This window comes from Eurypyga helias, unplaced genomic scaffold, assembly GCF_000690775.1.
Source record: "Eurypyga helias isolate BGI_N326 unplaced genomic scaffold, ASM69077v1 scaffold1140, whole genome shotgun sequence".
NCBI lineage: Eukaryota > Metazoa > Chordata > Aves > Eurypygiformes > Eurypygidae > Eurypyga > Eurypyga helias.
The window spans coordinates 82,792-98,715 of NW_010226072.1; the positions used below are offsets into that span (position 1 = coordinate 82,792).

Below are 15,924 nucleotides of genomic sequence, written 5' to 3' on the forward strand. Positions count from 1 at the left end.
GATGAGCTACAGAGGAGCTTTAACTCAGCTGACGGCAGAGTGGACCTGTTCAGAGCGACAGCTATAGGAAACCAGAATCGCCCACCAGAGGATTGCCCAGCCGGTGCTATGTCCAGCTTTGTAGCTCCAGAAGTCAAAAAATTTGTGGCTTGGGACTATGTTGTTTTTGCAGGACTGTTTTTAGTATGCGCTAGCATTGGAGTCTTTTTTGCAGTTAAAGAAAGGAAAAAGAAAACTTCAAAGGAATTTTTGGTGGGGGGTAAGCAGATGACATGCGGACCAATAGCTTTCTCGCTCACATCCAGTTTCATGTCAGCAGTCACCGTTCTGGGGACACCTTCTGAAGTTTATCGCTACGGAGCATCATTTATTCTCTTCTTTCTTTCATATGCGCTTGTCATCATTTTTACTGCCGAACTTTTTCTACCTGTATTTTACAGATCTGGCATTACAAGCACTTATGAGGTAAGTAAAAATAATAAAAGGCACTATTCTAACATAAAAGTGAGTACCATGTATATAGATACTTCTAGAAAAAAAAAACCTGACAAGACTTTCTGCAATGTTTAACAGAAGTGTATTGATATATTAATTATTTTAGCAACTGTTTGCATTACTTCAAACTAGTTATTTATACTGCTTAAGTTGAAAACACAAATTAAGAGTCAGAGCTCATGTTATGCATATGTAGCAAAGGCACGATAAGAGTTGACACACCAGCACCAAACTAAGTTACAGCTGGAAAATAAAGTGTATCCAAATGGTTTTGGTCTTATAAGTAACTATTCTGCTCAGGTTTTGAGTATTAAAGAGGTATTAAAGACAGACTTCAAGAACAAAATTCAATAATGCCCATTGAAAGTTGGTCTAGATATGGAAAATTGGTTCAGTTTACTATAGAAGTAGACTATTTTTCATCAAACAAGCTGAGCAGGGAGGAAAGGATAAAGAGGAAGATAATGTCGGGTCTCTCAAAAAAAAGAAAAAGTCAGGGCTGAAGTATGAACAGAGGGGTTCTTCAGGAAATTAAATAAAAAGAATGAGCTCTGAATTTCTAGAGGTTTTGCCTGGAACACACTAGTTCCTTCATATGACAGGTCAGCAGTTAAAATATAAAAATCCATAGCCCTTGTGATGTTATCAGTAGGAGCACAATGTGCAGCCTTGTTATCTGCACACCCATGGGACAGCTTTTGAGCATTTGGAGATAACCTTTTAATCAACTGCTGCAAATTTGATCGCTCCTCTTTGTGGGCAGTTTTAACAAAGCAAGAATCGGGCGAAGAAATCCGGGTTAGTTTGCGAGGAGCTGCGTGGTAACAGCCTGCTCATGTTCTCCAGACCCAAACACAAGGAGGGGCTTGGGTCGAACAGCTGTGCCTGGGTATTTGGAAATATTTCAGTTTCAGGTTGAGAAAAAGTAAAATTGACCATCTATTCCCACTGCAACAAGTAACTGCATTTTCTAGCTGGTTTTGATGCAAGATCAGAGAATGAATTCCTTCACTCATCTGAACCACTGAAGGTGTCATTGTAGCTAAAAAGACCCTTTGAGCATGCTGGAAAAACAATTCTGTGAGCTTCATGGATTTTTTTTAGAAACAAGTCATTACATGAATTAGCTACTCATTTGTATGGCAGACTATAGGCTTATCATGCAGGAGACACAAGAATGATGAACATGAACGAAATTAATAAGAAAGCTGCTGCTTTGAAAGTATTATGCCTAGAGACTTGTAAAAGAGACAAGATCTGTACTGCCTTTGCCTGGTGTCTGCTGGGGAGCACTCGGAATTACAGCCCAAGGACCCAGCCCAGCCTGCGCGGGAGGCGCCCACAGGGGTAGCAACATGGATTTCATATTTCTGGTCAACTCTGTAGAGAGATTCCAGGTGGTGACTTGGTCTTAAAACCTGGGCTTTTAGGGCTAGAGATCTATTCCCCGCTACAGTTGGGCGGAAATTGGGAACACCTCTCTACACCCATCTCAAAGTCCCTAAGAACGTCACTTGCTTCGCCATATTGGTGATGTGCAGATTTGGCTTTAGACCGAGAGAATGAGAAAGCTTAGCTCATGCACTATGAAACTATGTTGTTGCTTCTCCATTTGCTTCACCAATTTTGACAGTCCCAGTTTGACTCCTGTAGTGACATTCCTCCCAGCGATGACCTCAAGTTTCCTCTTCATATAGTTGGAATATACTTTCATTTGAAGTTCAAATTTATTTTCCATGTAGTTTTTGTTATTTCTGATACAAAGCAGATACTGATTACTACAACTCAATGTGTCACTTCAAGTACATGCTACTGATGAGAAGATTTCTTAAATGTAATTATTGCTACGTGTAATAACAATCATGCTCTCCTGCTCATTACTCATAGCAGTAGTGCCAGCTGCCAGTAATTGTACTAGCATAGCAAGCTGTTACTCAGGGCCAACAGGAGGTTAATAGCTTGACAGATGCTACATGTGCAATTCACTGAGTTTCCACTTTTTCCTAGTATTTGGAGTTAAGATTTAACAAGATTGTCCGTCTTGCTGCAACACTGATTTACATCCTGCAGACGGTAAGACATTGACTCTCTGTTTATGCTAATTGCACTCAACATTTATTTTGACAGACTAATCTCAGACTGTGCATTTTTGATAATGAGATGTTTTAATGAGTAGTTTTTTTAATTAATTTTTTTGACTTGGACGGCAAATACTAAAAAGAAAGAATGGTTGCTTTCCTAACTTTCAAGTTTTCTTCTGTTTGGCGTTAAAAATGCCATTTTTGACTTTGACACTTGGATGTTGTACTGAACTCTCACAGTTTCTCAAATTCTGCGTCTCATCGTGTTCCCTTGAAGGCTCTTCTCTTTCCAAATGAGCAGGTTCTGCCTCTCTTGAGAAGCTGGATGAGTTGTACTGGATATATTTCGTTCACCAGTTACCCATTTATGACACCGGGGTGAGGCTATTCTATTGCAAAGCTGTTGCACGTGGCAAGGGCTGCTCCCAGCACCAGATCCCAGGGACTAAGCCCAGCAGCCCACACGGCAGAAATCACTGTGCACAGACTCCACATTTGTGTACTGCTCTGCAGTACCCTAAACCAGACTACCCAGTCCACATCCGTGTGTGTAGGTAAAGTAAGTAACACTCCTGGCTCTTGGACTGAGAGGCTGAGCGGAGACTAGCTTTAATTACCCCCAAAACACTACTTTACTATTTTACTTTACCTACTTCCTTCACCAAAAGAAACCAAACTTAAGGAGCCAACCAAGGCACTACTGTAGACATCAAATAGCTTCTTTTTTGGCCTGTGGTGACAGAACAAGAGGTAATGGGTTTAAATTGAAAGCAGGGAGATTTAGATTGGACATCAGGAAGAAATTCTTCCCGGAGAGGGTGGGGAGGCACTGGAACAGGTTGCCCAGAGAAGCTGTGGATGCCCCATCCCTGGAAGTGTCCAAGGCCAGGCTGGATGAGGCTTGGAGCAACCTGGTCTAGTGGAAGGTGTCCCTGCCCATGGCAGGGGGGTTGGAACTGGTTGGTCTTTAAGGTCCCTTCCAACCCAAACCATTCTATGGTTCTATGATTTTTTTTGCCATTTGATTTAAAGCTTCATCAAGTTTCTCAAATTATTACATTATTTATGTATTTAATGGAAAGTTCTGGGACATTGACAGACATTTCTTTCAAATTCCATAAACTTTTGTAAAAATTGAAAAGCTTATTGACTTCCAGGCTTGGTTTCTCCCTCTATTCTTTTGGAACATACATGTGAAGGTCAATGAGTCAGCTACTTTGAACAGAATTCAGAAGAACAAGGGAAGTTTAATTTGTAAGATCTGTCCCAGACTCCTTTAGGCTGGAAAATACCTTTAAGATCACCAAGTACAACCATTAACCCAGCACAGCCAAGTCCACCCCTAAACCATGTCCCCTAAGCACCATCTATGTGATCTTTAAATACCTGTAGGGTGACGCTACCACCTCCCTGGGCAGCCTGTTCCAAGTTCCAGTGCTTAACAACCCTTTCAGAGAAGAAATTTTTCCTCACATCCAATCTAAACCTCCCCTGGTGCAACTTGAGGCCATTTGCTCTTGTCCTACTGCTTATCACTTGGGAGAAGAGACCAACCCCCACCTCTCTGCACCCTCCTTTCAGGGAGTTGTAGAGAGCAATAAGGTCTCCCCTGAGCCTCCTCTTCTCCAGGCTGAACACCCCCAGCTCCCTCAGCCGCTCCTCACAGGAATTGTGCTCCAGACCCTTCCCCAGCTCCGTTCCCTTCTCTGGACACGCTCCAGCACCTCAGTGTCTTTCCTGTAGTGAGGGGCCCAAAACTGAATCCAGGATTCAAGGTGTGGCCTCACCAATGCCCAGCACAGGGGGACAATCACTTCCCTAGTCCTGCTGGCCAGGCTGTTCCTGATACAACTGATATTTGTGATCTCTCTGCCTCACTGTGTGTTATCCTGAGAGTCCCTCTTTCCATTTGCCTAGGGTATGCTTGTCATCTTAGTAAGGGGTGAAAGAAGTAATACCAAGACAGATAACGGCCCTTCCAGCAGAAAAGAATGAAATAAAAGATTTTAATTTTGCAAAGGCTGAAACAGAAAACCATATACAATACAAGCTGATCTAAAGAAACTTCTTGATCTGGTATATTGCTTTGGGCACCACTCTGAACGGAAGTCTTATCACTGAGTATTCACAGACATGATTATTTTTCATGAATTTTTTCTCCTTCAGATCCTTTACACCGGAATAGTGGTTTATGCTCCATCGCTGGCACTCAACCAAGGTGAGTTCCCATGCCACACTACATGGCTGCCCCAATTACACACACCAGATGTCAATTAGAATAAATGAATTGAGAAAAATGAAGAAGCCTAAATAAAATTCCTCAGAGGTTTGTGTGAAGGTTTTCGTCTGCACCTCGTAGCTTTGCCTTTCCCACTCCCCAGATCTCTCTCACACCAGCACATAAGCAGGAGCCTCGCATTCGCTGTTCTGCTCCCCTGTGCACTCAGTAACCACCCGAAGGGGTTAGCAACGAACGATTTCTCAACATCCTGACAAAGTTCACGGTACAAGCTGATGATCCAAGACGCATTCTGTACTTTGATTCTCCCCTTCGCTGTCTCCCATGTTCAGGTTCCCATGGGCATAACTCCATTCCCTGGAGTGGGAGCTGAATGCTGTGCTGCTTTCCACACACGTTAACTAGTCTTTGCCAACAGGCTTACAGCATCCATGATGACAGATGGAGTTTGCAATTTTACTGCATAAAGGCATAAGGAATCACCATGGCCCAACTCCTAATTTCACCAAAATCTATTGGGAAGAGATTGGGAGGCACTTTGGGTTCGTTAGCTGAGTTGCATACAGTTTGCTCAATCCCACCTCTCACACAGTGCCAAGATTCCTTCCTCTGGAACTCAACTGCATTTCATGTGACAGTTCACGTTCGTTATGAGGCCATGCTGACTTTGCTAAGAAGAGAACCCTGAAAAAAATGATTTGCCCTCACAAACAACACCTGGTGGGAAAGACTTCGACATAGGCCAAACCTAAATTTGTACATCTTGTATAAAGTAACTTTATGAAGTAAAAATGAACATGCAAAATTATTATAATACAGCACATTTTTCTGTTAAGTTGCAGGGAATGGAATTTATTTTGGGGCTGGGTTTTTTTCTTAGGATTCTTTGGAAATCTCTGAAGAACCTGATTTCTCAACAGAAAATTCTGGACTAAGAACAGAAGCAAAGCATTTCTCATAAAGCTGTGTCCCACAGGAATAATGTTTCTGCTTTATGCAATTATTCTTCTTATGTATGATTTTTGCCTGCTTGAAAGTGAGTTGCAAATCTAATTTGCAAGAAAAGAACACTGCAAAAGAGTATCCAGTAGTGTTGAGAAACCTGAACAGTCCAGCAGAGCTCCTAATAGGCATAAAATATTAAGATTAGTAATTACTCCCATCCTTCTATGGCTAAGGATCATAGCTCTTCTGTTACCACCCAGAGAACCTACCCCCATTTCGCTAACCATTTGGTTTTCTTTGGTTTCACAGTCACCGGGTTTGATCTCTGGGGCTCTGTAGTTGCAACAGGAATTGTCTGCACTTTCTACTGCACTCTGGTACGTAACAGGCATAACTGACCAGCTGGAAAACAGACTGTTAATGCAGTCATCCTTTATACTTGACAGGCTACCGCAGAAGGGCCGCTTCTACATACAGTCCAAGTGACTGAACTTTAAAGTAGTAGAAAATAGAGATAAATTTCCTTTAGACTCTGTGGTATAAGTAACTCTATTTGGAGAAAAGAAATATTTTCTCTCAACTCCTCTGCTGTATGTCTCAAGGTTTAAACCAGACAGCTCTAGGCAGAGTCCAGATAAGGAGGTGATAACCTTCCCCTGCCATACTAAATCTTTTGAGAGGAGGATTCTTCTTATCTTTTACAAGTTAGAGACTGAAAAACACTGTAATGAAAAATGTGCCTCTGGTGTCACCCCGGATCAAGAACAGAGTGATAAAACCTAGGAAGGATGATCAGCGGGTCACAGAGAGCTTTGCTTCTGAGCGCAAGCACCACGAGACTCCAGATGACAAAAAAAGATAAGCATCACGGCGAAGCAGCAGAGCCCTGGGGCTCAGGACACAACCTAATTTCTGTTCTCGTTACCTCCAGGGAACTTTCTCAGTATTTCAGTCAACCCTTGTAGAAAACGCTCATTATGTTGCTCTAGTACAGATTTGATAAAACAGGCAGGTAGCTATGGAAGAAAGATGCAAATTTGCTGGAGGTATTTTTCTGTGTCAGGCGAATTGTGGACCGCTGGGCTTGGAGGAGTGTACAGAGGGGTATGGGAGGTACCACCAGGCCAGATTGCACTCCCTAAGCTTTCGTTCCACACCACTGTTCAAATACATGTAAAAGGAGGCAGAAAAAAGGCGTTTAACTGAAGGTCAAATATTCTCATGTGACTGCGGACATTTAGGCTGTGTGATTTTCCGACCTGCAAAAATACCACCTTCATGGGAGACTACAACTTTGAGTCCTGATTTGCTAGATACTATACATACAAGCTCACAAGCTCCTGAAATAAGGGGTCTTTCTGCCTTTTGCTATACCTGAACAACAGGAAGGAAGATGAAAGCAGACAGTTTCTGTTTGTTTTAGGGAGGCTTAAAAGCTGTTGTCTGGACAGATGCATTTCAAATGATTGTCATGATCGTTGGCTTTGTGACGGTTTTGATTCGAGGAACTACTCTGAATGGTGGATCGACCAAGGTCTGGGAAGATGCCTACGAGGGATCACGACTAAACATATTTGAGTAAGAGACAAACCTCTTCTTTTTGTACGTTTAATGTTTAGAAACCCCACCCTCACTAAACCAAAAGTACTCAGCCTTCTTACACTACCAGTGAACAACCTCAGTGACTCTGAGAAGGCTATTCCCCAATTCTTCCATTCCTGGGAACACAGCTGACCTTTCCAGGAGAGATTACCTCTTCTTTCTGTTACCCCCTTTGAAGAAATCAAAGCCCTTCTGAACTCAACGAAGCTTTGCCATTTTTCTTTGTGCAGCCACAAAACCAGCCCAATTATTCCTTGAGTTATATATATCTATTTTCTTGTCATAAAATCTGGCACTTGATTTTAAGTACCCCCACCACAGTAGGTAGCAATGGTGCACCAACACACCAGGATAGCAAACTGACCTTCCTTTGGCTGTTTGTGGCCTTGACTGAAAAGTTCATTGATCAAGGCAAGTCCCTGACAGAATCTAGCAGCAAGGTCAAACGCTATCTGCCACGCACATCCAGATTAGCAGAACTGCAAAGATGACAGATGCCAGACAAAGATGTACTCGTACCTGTTAGACTTACTGAGTAATGAAATTTCATTGTAAAAAAAAAAAAGCTAACGCTGCAGCTGAAGCAATTTCTTGCAAGGAAATAACACCCTATGATGATGTAACTGAGTTAGGAGGATTTTAAGAATGTAGTAAGAAGCTTTGTTGATGCAGAAGATGGGGTCCCAGGCAGGATGGCTTATAGGTCTGTTGCTGGAATATGGCAGATCTGAAATCAGAGCGTAAAAAGCCTGATAAATGTGATTTATCTCAACTAATTGGTTCTCTGACCAAGTCCACATGATATATGTTTATTCTGACTTGGCATTAAGGTGTTCCAATGTAAAAGTAAATAAAAAGCCTTCCAAACCTAAAAACGTTAGGCGCTGCCTGCGCTGGAAACCAGTATTACCAGTGCAGTACTTCGGATTCAGAGGGTAGGACAGACCAGGTATTTCTGAAAAATTACCTACCTCTTGCTAAAGAAATGTGTTTTTAAGTAAGTGAACTGAATTGCTTCTTTCTCTCTCTCTCCCAGCTTTGATGCCGACCCTTTGAGACGACATACCTTTTGGACAATTGTTATCGGGGGAACATTTACATGGCTAGGGCTCTATGGGGTTAATCAGTCCACAATCCAGAGATGCATTTCTTGCAAATCGGAAAAGCACGCTAAACTGTAAGTTACTTGTCATTAACCTATTCTAGCAACCAAACATACTGATGTGGAATTACACCAAATTTGTCACTTATGTTAAATAAATACCGGGATCCTGCTGGGCAGTAGTAAGCTAATTTTGCATAGACAGTCTTACTTCCTCTGACCCTAAACAACATCAACTAATCCAGAATGAAAAATGGGTTGCTAACTCTTTCAATTTATTAATTTGGGGTCAGACTGAGAAATTAATCCTCAGAAGCGGAGTATGGAAGAGATGCCCAAAGAGAAGTTGTGCTATCTACAGCTTTATTGGAAAAACATATTTATTGGAATGGTGTTTATGCTGCATTTTATTAAGAGTGGTTATTGATTTAATGGGGCAATATGGGACAAAGCACGATTTAAATAAAATGAGATCAATAAGTTATTTAAATTCTAAAAGATAAGAATAATTAGAATCAAAGGTAAAGAACCAAGTGAAAGCTCACGAAGTAGGTGTGTATAGGTCTCCAGTCTGCTACCTTCCTCAAGTTCAGCATTAGCATGTGCATAGGCAGACACCTTTTACTAAACCACCAGACTTTTTCATACACCTAGTGCTAACTGCTTGTCCCCTTGGCTAAAGCACAAGGGCTGTATTCTTTTCCTTCTTCAAACAGTTGCTTTTTTGTTACCTGCAATCACACTCATTTTTCTTAAGGTCATGACAGATTACATGAATTTACCCTCTGAAATTCAGATTCTGAAAATGTTTGGAAGTCACAACAGTGAGAACATCACTAGTTACACGTCCTGAAAGACCTTTGGGTCCCAGTAGCACATCTTCGAACTGGCCCAAGAAAGAGACCTTGTGTAAGGTGACACCCAAACACAATGTCGGCTCTGCAAAATCCAGCAGCTCTCAGGAACTACAGGATTACTGAACTGCAGCCACACAACCGCCCTAGCAGATACCCACACCCATTTCACGGCCTGGTGAAAACACCCCAAGTGTGTTACTTTGCAACAACAGCATTGACAGAATCCACGCTAAATAATACTCTGCATGGCTCAAAGGGAGCACAGCACCAACACCTCCTGACAGACAAACCTCTGCTCTTACAGGGGACAGGAGGGACAGACGCAGCGCTCAGGGCAGCCTCTTCTGCCTACAAGTTATTGGTGTCACACCATCCTCTTCCAGCTGTACAGAGTTACAGAAAGCCTTGCCCTAGAGCAGAAAGGGGCTGTATTTTTTCATGTTTTTAAAAATCAGTTACACACAATTTCTTATTCTGGTGATGCCTTTAAGAGATTACAGAAGATAGCTTTGACTAGGGTTTCTCTCTAAAAAGTTAGAAATAACTAACTTGTAACAGCTTTTCTATATTTACCTAGTATTAACAAGAGATTCTCTTCTTTCTAGGGCCCTTTACTTGAATTTACTGGGACTGTGGACAGTTCTGGTGTGTGCAGTATTTTGCGGTTTGGTGATGTACTCTCATTACAAGAGTTGTGACCCTTGGACCGCTGATTTCATTTCAGCACCTGATCAGGTACCCATTATCATAATTAGGACCCGTTGTGGGCACAGACACTGCACACTTAGAAACAGTTTAAGTTTTGTTGGATGTTTTATGTCCTTTCAGTGCTCAAGCACTACAGTGGTTGCCGAATCAGGACTAGAATGTATCTGTGCTGGCAGTCCTGTGTTATTTTCACCAAGTGACACCCCCTTTGCTCAAAATCTGACACCCCTTGTTACTTGGAACAAAATCAGAATTTAAGCAACATGCTCAGATGCAGGTACTGTTCTTCCATTACCCAGGAAACCCTTAATTAATTGCTTTTGTTGCTCTTGTGCTCCTTCCACCTCAGCTCATGCCGTATTTTGTTATGGACATTTTTTCTTCGATGCCGGGAGTCCCAGGACTGTTTGTCGCCTGCGCGTTCAGTGGAACACTAAGGTCTGTGAATCTGAAACGACGTTTTAGCTGTGTACCGCTCATTTCTTGAGGGCCCAAAACGAGGTCAAAACATGACTGTATCCTGGGCTGCATCGGAAGTGTGGCCAGCAGGTTGGGGGAGGGGATTCTCCTGCTCTGCTCTCATGAGACCCCACCTGGAGTGCTGCGTCCAGCTGTGGAGCCCTCAGCATCAGAAGGCTATAGACCAGTTGGAGCGAGTCCAGAGGCGGCCACGAAGATGCTCCGAGGGCTGGAGCCCCTCTGCTCTGGGGACAGGCTGAGAGAGTTGGGCTTGTTCAGCCTGGAGAAGAGAAGGCTCCGGGGAGACCTTATAGCCCCTTCCAGTGCCTGAAGGGGCTACAAGGGAGCTGGGGGGGACTTTTTACAAGGGCCTGTAGTGACAGGACAAAGGGTAATGGCTTTAAACTGAAAGTGGGGAGGTTTAGATTGGATATCAGGAAGAAGTTCTTCCTGGAGAGGGTGGGGAGGCACTGGGACAGGTTGCCCAGAGAAGCTGTGGATGCCCCATCCCTGGAAGTGTCCAAGGCCAGGCTGGATGAGGCTTGGAGCAACCTGGTCTAGTGGAAGGTGTCCCTGCCCACGGCAGGGGGGTTGGAACTGGATGATCTTTAAGGTCCCTTCTGATCCTAACCAACCTGTGATTCTATGAAACTCTAAGAAAAGCCCAGCTCTTTTTCTCAGCACATTCTAGGAAGAAGCAGCAGTGCTTTGTCAAGCTACACTGTATTTATACCAAAGTCTAGCTTCACTTTTCCAGTATCTTTTTATGCCAAATGCATTTTAGAAGAACATTATCAACACAGTCAAAAGGGTATAAAGATGGAGGAAACACCAGTTCTCTTTTACAAAGAGCTCAGCTTCCTGAAATACCTTTTGAGCTGCTCATGGTGAAAAAGCCTTTACGCAGCCCAACTGCCACAATACCATAGTTAGGGATGGAGAGCTTTTTGGCAAGTCTGTTTGCACGTGAAACGGACATAGGTTAGGAAAGGAAATGTCTGTGTAGAGACGTTTTAGGAATGGCGTGTTCTTCAGGGCGTGCTGCATGTTATTGTAGTTTCTACCCTCTACAGGCCAAATGTCAATGCTTCATGGAACATTACAGAGTATTAACGTTCACAGTGACATTACTCAAATGCTATAGTTACCCTCCCACAGGCTGGTTCTAAAAGACTCTTATCTTTAGAAATAGCAAGAGGGAGATTGCTTCCAAAACAGGAAAAAAAACCCCAAACCAAGCAGAGAAAACACCCACATAAAAGGCACTGGCTGCTCCAGGCAGGAGGCTGAGAGAACACAGGTAAAGGCACTGAGAACCAAATAATGTGCTGTAGGTACTGAGACTGCCATATTGTCACAACAAATCCACAGAGAGCGATTCACCAAATGCGGGTTAACTCACCCAGCTAAAAGAGACTATGTCATATTTTTCAGTTGTGAGAGAAAATAGAACAGGCATTTGCTGGAGAACTAGGGTATCACTAGTGATCTCTGCACATCCTTTCATTTGTGAGGGAGTAATATTTTGATCCTGGCTCAGGTCTGTATTTTGAAGGTCTTTTCAGCTCAGTAGGGTCAGTTTGGATGAGTTTCTACCCTGTTCTGTGCGAGCATGAAGCAGGGCCCCCAGCAATCGCAGAAGGGACAGAAACCCCCCCAGCATCAGCAGTGTACCTGAAACACTCTTCAAGAACTATACGCTTTATACTACTAATGCTGAACAAGAGGCAGCATTTCTCTAGAAATACAACCTTATTTCAGGATATGTTGCTTCCTATTTACTTAACATTCTTCTCCATTTCTACAGCACAGTGGCTGCCAGCATCAATGCTTTAGCAACTGTTACATTTGAAGACTTGGTCAAAAAAGGTTTCCCAAACCTCTCCGAGAAGATGAGCACATGGATCAGCAAAGGCTTGTGTAGGTACCATGGATGGGATCCATTTGTTTAGGGGCAAAGGTGTCCATGTCCCCCCACTGCTATTGCTACAGGAGAAAATGGGGCAGGATTTTATGTAGTCAGAGCCTTGGGACCCTCAACTGGCTGAGAGCAGTTCCGAGCGTGGTGAACGGTCTAGAGACACTCCTTCAGAACCACACTCGTGCTTTGGAAATCTCCACAGGAGCGTAACCCTTTGTCAACTCTCAGGATGAACGTCAGCACGATGCCTCAGCAAAATTAAGCACGTGCACGATGTGGCACATTACTCAGGTTCCTTTGAAAAGTTTTGTCTACTGAAAATACTGGGGGACACTCTGGGACCTTCTTTATAATGCAGAAAGAACATCAATTTAGGTATTGCCACATTACTCTATAGTAGAATTACTAAATATTATTATTTTATAAGACATTTCTATTCCAATTTAAGAGTGCCACATAAGTGGATTTTTCAGAGAAAAAATAAAAATATAAAAAAACCAAATTAAAACCAGATCATCCAAAGAGCTTTGAATTTTTAAGATGCTTTTTGCAAGTATTGCAGTAATATCATAACCCCTTTTATAAGTATTGTAACAATATCATAACCATTTGTTGATGCTGGCAAAGCTCACAGAAGAGCCAAGCCAATACTTTCTCTGTGAGTGTCTCCAACCATGTCTGTTACTGCTTTTCCACTTGCTACTCAATTTTTTCCACTCAGGACCTAGAAAGATCTTTTTTACCTGTGAAACCAAGGTGTGCTAGCCCAGAAGATGAGTTTTACTTGTCTTTCTTCAGGACTACTACACAGAAAGTTTTTTCTACCACAGCGTTAAAACTGGTATCAAAGAAAGCAAGCCACGTTCTTTAACATGGCTCAATTCACTCATTAGATTATTTTAAAAACATTATTTAAAGGCAGCAGAAACATTTCGACATGAGGCAAAATTCCTAAATTAATTTCATCGCTAAGTTCTGCTTCATAAAGAAAAATCCCAACCAACCAACAACCCAACAAAACCACGCAGGACGCTGAGGGGTGCTTCATGCTCCGCCTTAAGCATCAAAGCCTGAGGTGCAAATTCCTCCGTGCTGCCTGGTCACTTCAGACACCAGATGAATTAGAAATCATCCACACTGTTAACCAGCATGACAACCTCGCTGCCCGGTCTTTTCCAGGTATATTATATGGCGTCCTGTGCACTTCCATGGCTGCAGCAGCATCGCTGCTGGGAGGAGTTGTGCAGGTATCTTGTGCTTCAAAAATGCAGCCAACTGAACACATATTAACAGAAATGCAATGAACTGAATAATGCTGACATCCCTGGGGACTGCTAGATTACCTCAACAATTTCTGTGGACACTGCTGGGAGGAATAACTAAGGGAAAAAAAAAATCCCCCAACTCCTTCACCATTTACTGGGAAACAAATCTAAGCGAGATTGATTCTTTAATTGTGTCCTGAAATCGCTGTCAGTCCCTTCTCCCCCACCATTTCCCACTGAAAATTACATTCTGAAACTAGGACTCTGCGTGCTCCCTCCAGCTGCTGCACTAAGCTCCCGTCTGTCCTCTGCACCCACAGGCTTCCCTCTCCATCCACGGGATGTGTGGGGGGCCCATGCTGGGGTTATTTACCCTGGGAATCGTGTTTCCTTGTGCTAACTGGAAGGTAAGAAAAAAAAAATCCTTATCTAAAAGAAAACCCCTTGGTGTTGTTTGGTTAAAACTTCATCTCGAAAATTGTTTGGGTTTTTTAGATTTAATCTCCAGGCTGCTTTTCAGATTCAGAGCCTGAAAGAGTCCAAGAACTGCTCAGAGGTGCCTTTTCAGTGTCTGAATCTACCCCATTTGAATTTAACTCTACCCAAATGTGGAATAATTGGTGATTAGATCCACATGAAGGTGTTTTGAAATATTATTTTAATTTCTGAGTTTCTTCTCTTTCATTAAAAAGAAAAAAACATCCAATATTCACCTCAGCCTGTGTTCACCTGGGGATGCACAGAATGATTTCAATGGCTCTGCCTTTGCTCAGTCACAGCAAAACAGCACGAGCTCACCCCATATTGCCCTACACGCGGTCTCATCACGTTCATCCAGAAGTAAAACTAAACCCTGTATTGCAGTTCGGATCACCACGGTTTTGTTTCAGCTCTTATCACTAGAAGGCAATAAACCACCACGTTTTATGCCTTGGTTGAGAGAGAACAGAATTGATTTACCCTGTCCGAGCTGTAACCAGTCACCACTCACTCCCACGGAACTGACGTTCGCAGAGAAGCGCTTCCCACGCGTCACCTTTAACATCACCTTTTCCATACCTACCCAGGGTGCTGTCGGAGGCCTCTTATCTGGGATCACCTTGGCTTTTTGGGCTGGTACCGGCTCTTTCATTTACCCTGCACCACCGACAAAGTCCATCCCTCTGCAACTGTCAACTCTCAACTGCACGCTGGCTAACAGCACCGGCACGCTGATGGCTGCGGCTCCCACGGCAGCTCCAGACAGGTATTTTCCCTGATCGCTACCCCCTAAACCTGCGTTTTGGCAGAGCCTGCAGCGGGTGTCGGCGGGGCAGCCGGTAACCGCCGAGCGTGCCACGAGCATGGACCACGAGCTGTATTTTGCTGGCACGGTGGGGGCAGCAGGAACACACCCCTCTGGTCATCACCACCTGCTTCTTTCCCTTTTGTCACCTCTTCACAGGCCTTGGCTGGCAGAGACCTGGTACTCCCTGTCCTACCTGTACTTCAGTGCCATCGGCTGTCTAGGCTGTGCCATCACAGGGCTGTCAATAAGCTTTATAACAGGTTGGTGTTCACGTACCTAGAAACGCTTTTGCACAAGAATCCGACTCAAATCTTGAAAGAGCTTTAAGAACGTCCAGCAAGCGGCTCATGATGGATGTCTTCAAGGCCAGGTTGGATGTGGCTTGGAGCAACCTGGTCTAGTGGAAGGTGTCCCTGCCCATGGCAGGGGGGTTGGAACTGGATGGGCTTTAAGGTCCCTTCCAACCCAAACCAGTCTGTGATTCTATGATTCTATGAGAGGGCAGCATAAGCCGATCCTGCTACCCCCACCTCATGCTCCGGGGCTCCCAAGGCTCACACCTAACTTTTCCACAAACTCAGGTGTCCTTATTGTCTCTTTCCAGGGCCTAATAAGGGAGAAGATATCCCACCCGTGTTAATTAAGCCGGTCTGCGACCTCTGTTGCTTCTGGTCAGCAAGACTGAGAGCCTTCCTCTGGTGCGGCGTGCGGCACGACAGCCAGGAGGTGAGTGCCCAGCCCCCAACTCAGCCCCGCCGGGGCGGGGGGCCCACGAAGGCGCGTGGCGAGCGTGTTAGCGCCCAAACATCCCTTCCGGACATGACGCATGGGACGCCGCGTAGGGACTGCGGGCTGGAAAGGGGATGAGCCAAACTCTCCTTCTCAGCGTCAGTCAGTCATAAGTCACCTGCTGTCCCTGTTTACACAGCACACGGGGCCGTGGGGCCTCCGGGACAAAGAGC

The 15,924-nt window shown here is 43.9% G+C and overlaps 1 protein-coding gene across 1 annotated transcript; it reads left to right on the forward strand.

Moving 5' to 3' along the window:
- Positions 1-108: 108 nt before the first annotated feature.
- Positions 109-15,688, forward strand: SLC5A12 (solute carrier family 5 (sodium/monocarboxylate cotransporter), member 12; the record flags this gene model as incomplete). Its single annotated transcript, XM_010151299.1, has 14 exons — positions 109-465; positions 2,503-2,568; positions 4,743-4,794; positions 6,070-6,137; positions 7,184-7,338; positions 8,399-8,539; positions 9,927-10,056; positions 10,379-10,467; positions 12,296-12,408; positions 13,589-13,656; positions 13,995-14,081; positions 14,742-14,920; positions 15,119-15,222; positions 15,567-15,688. Coding segments are annotated over exons 1-14 (1,731 nt in total), but the record flags the coding sequence as incomplete, so codon positions are not given.
- Positions 15,689-15,924: the final 236 nt, after the last annotated feature.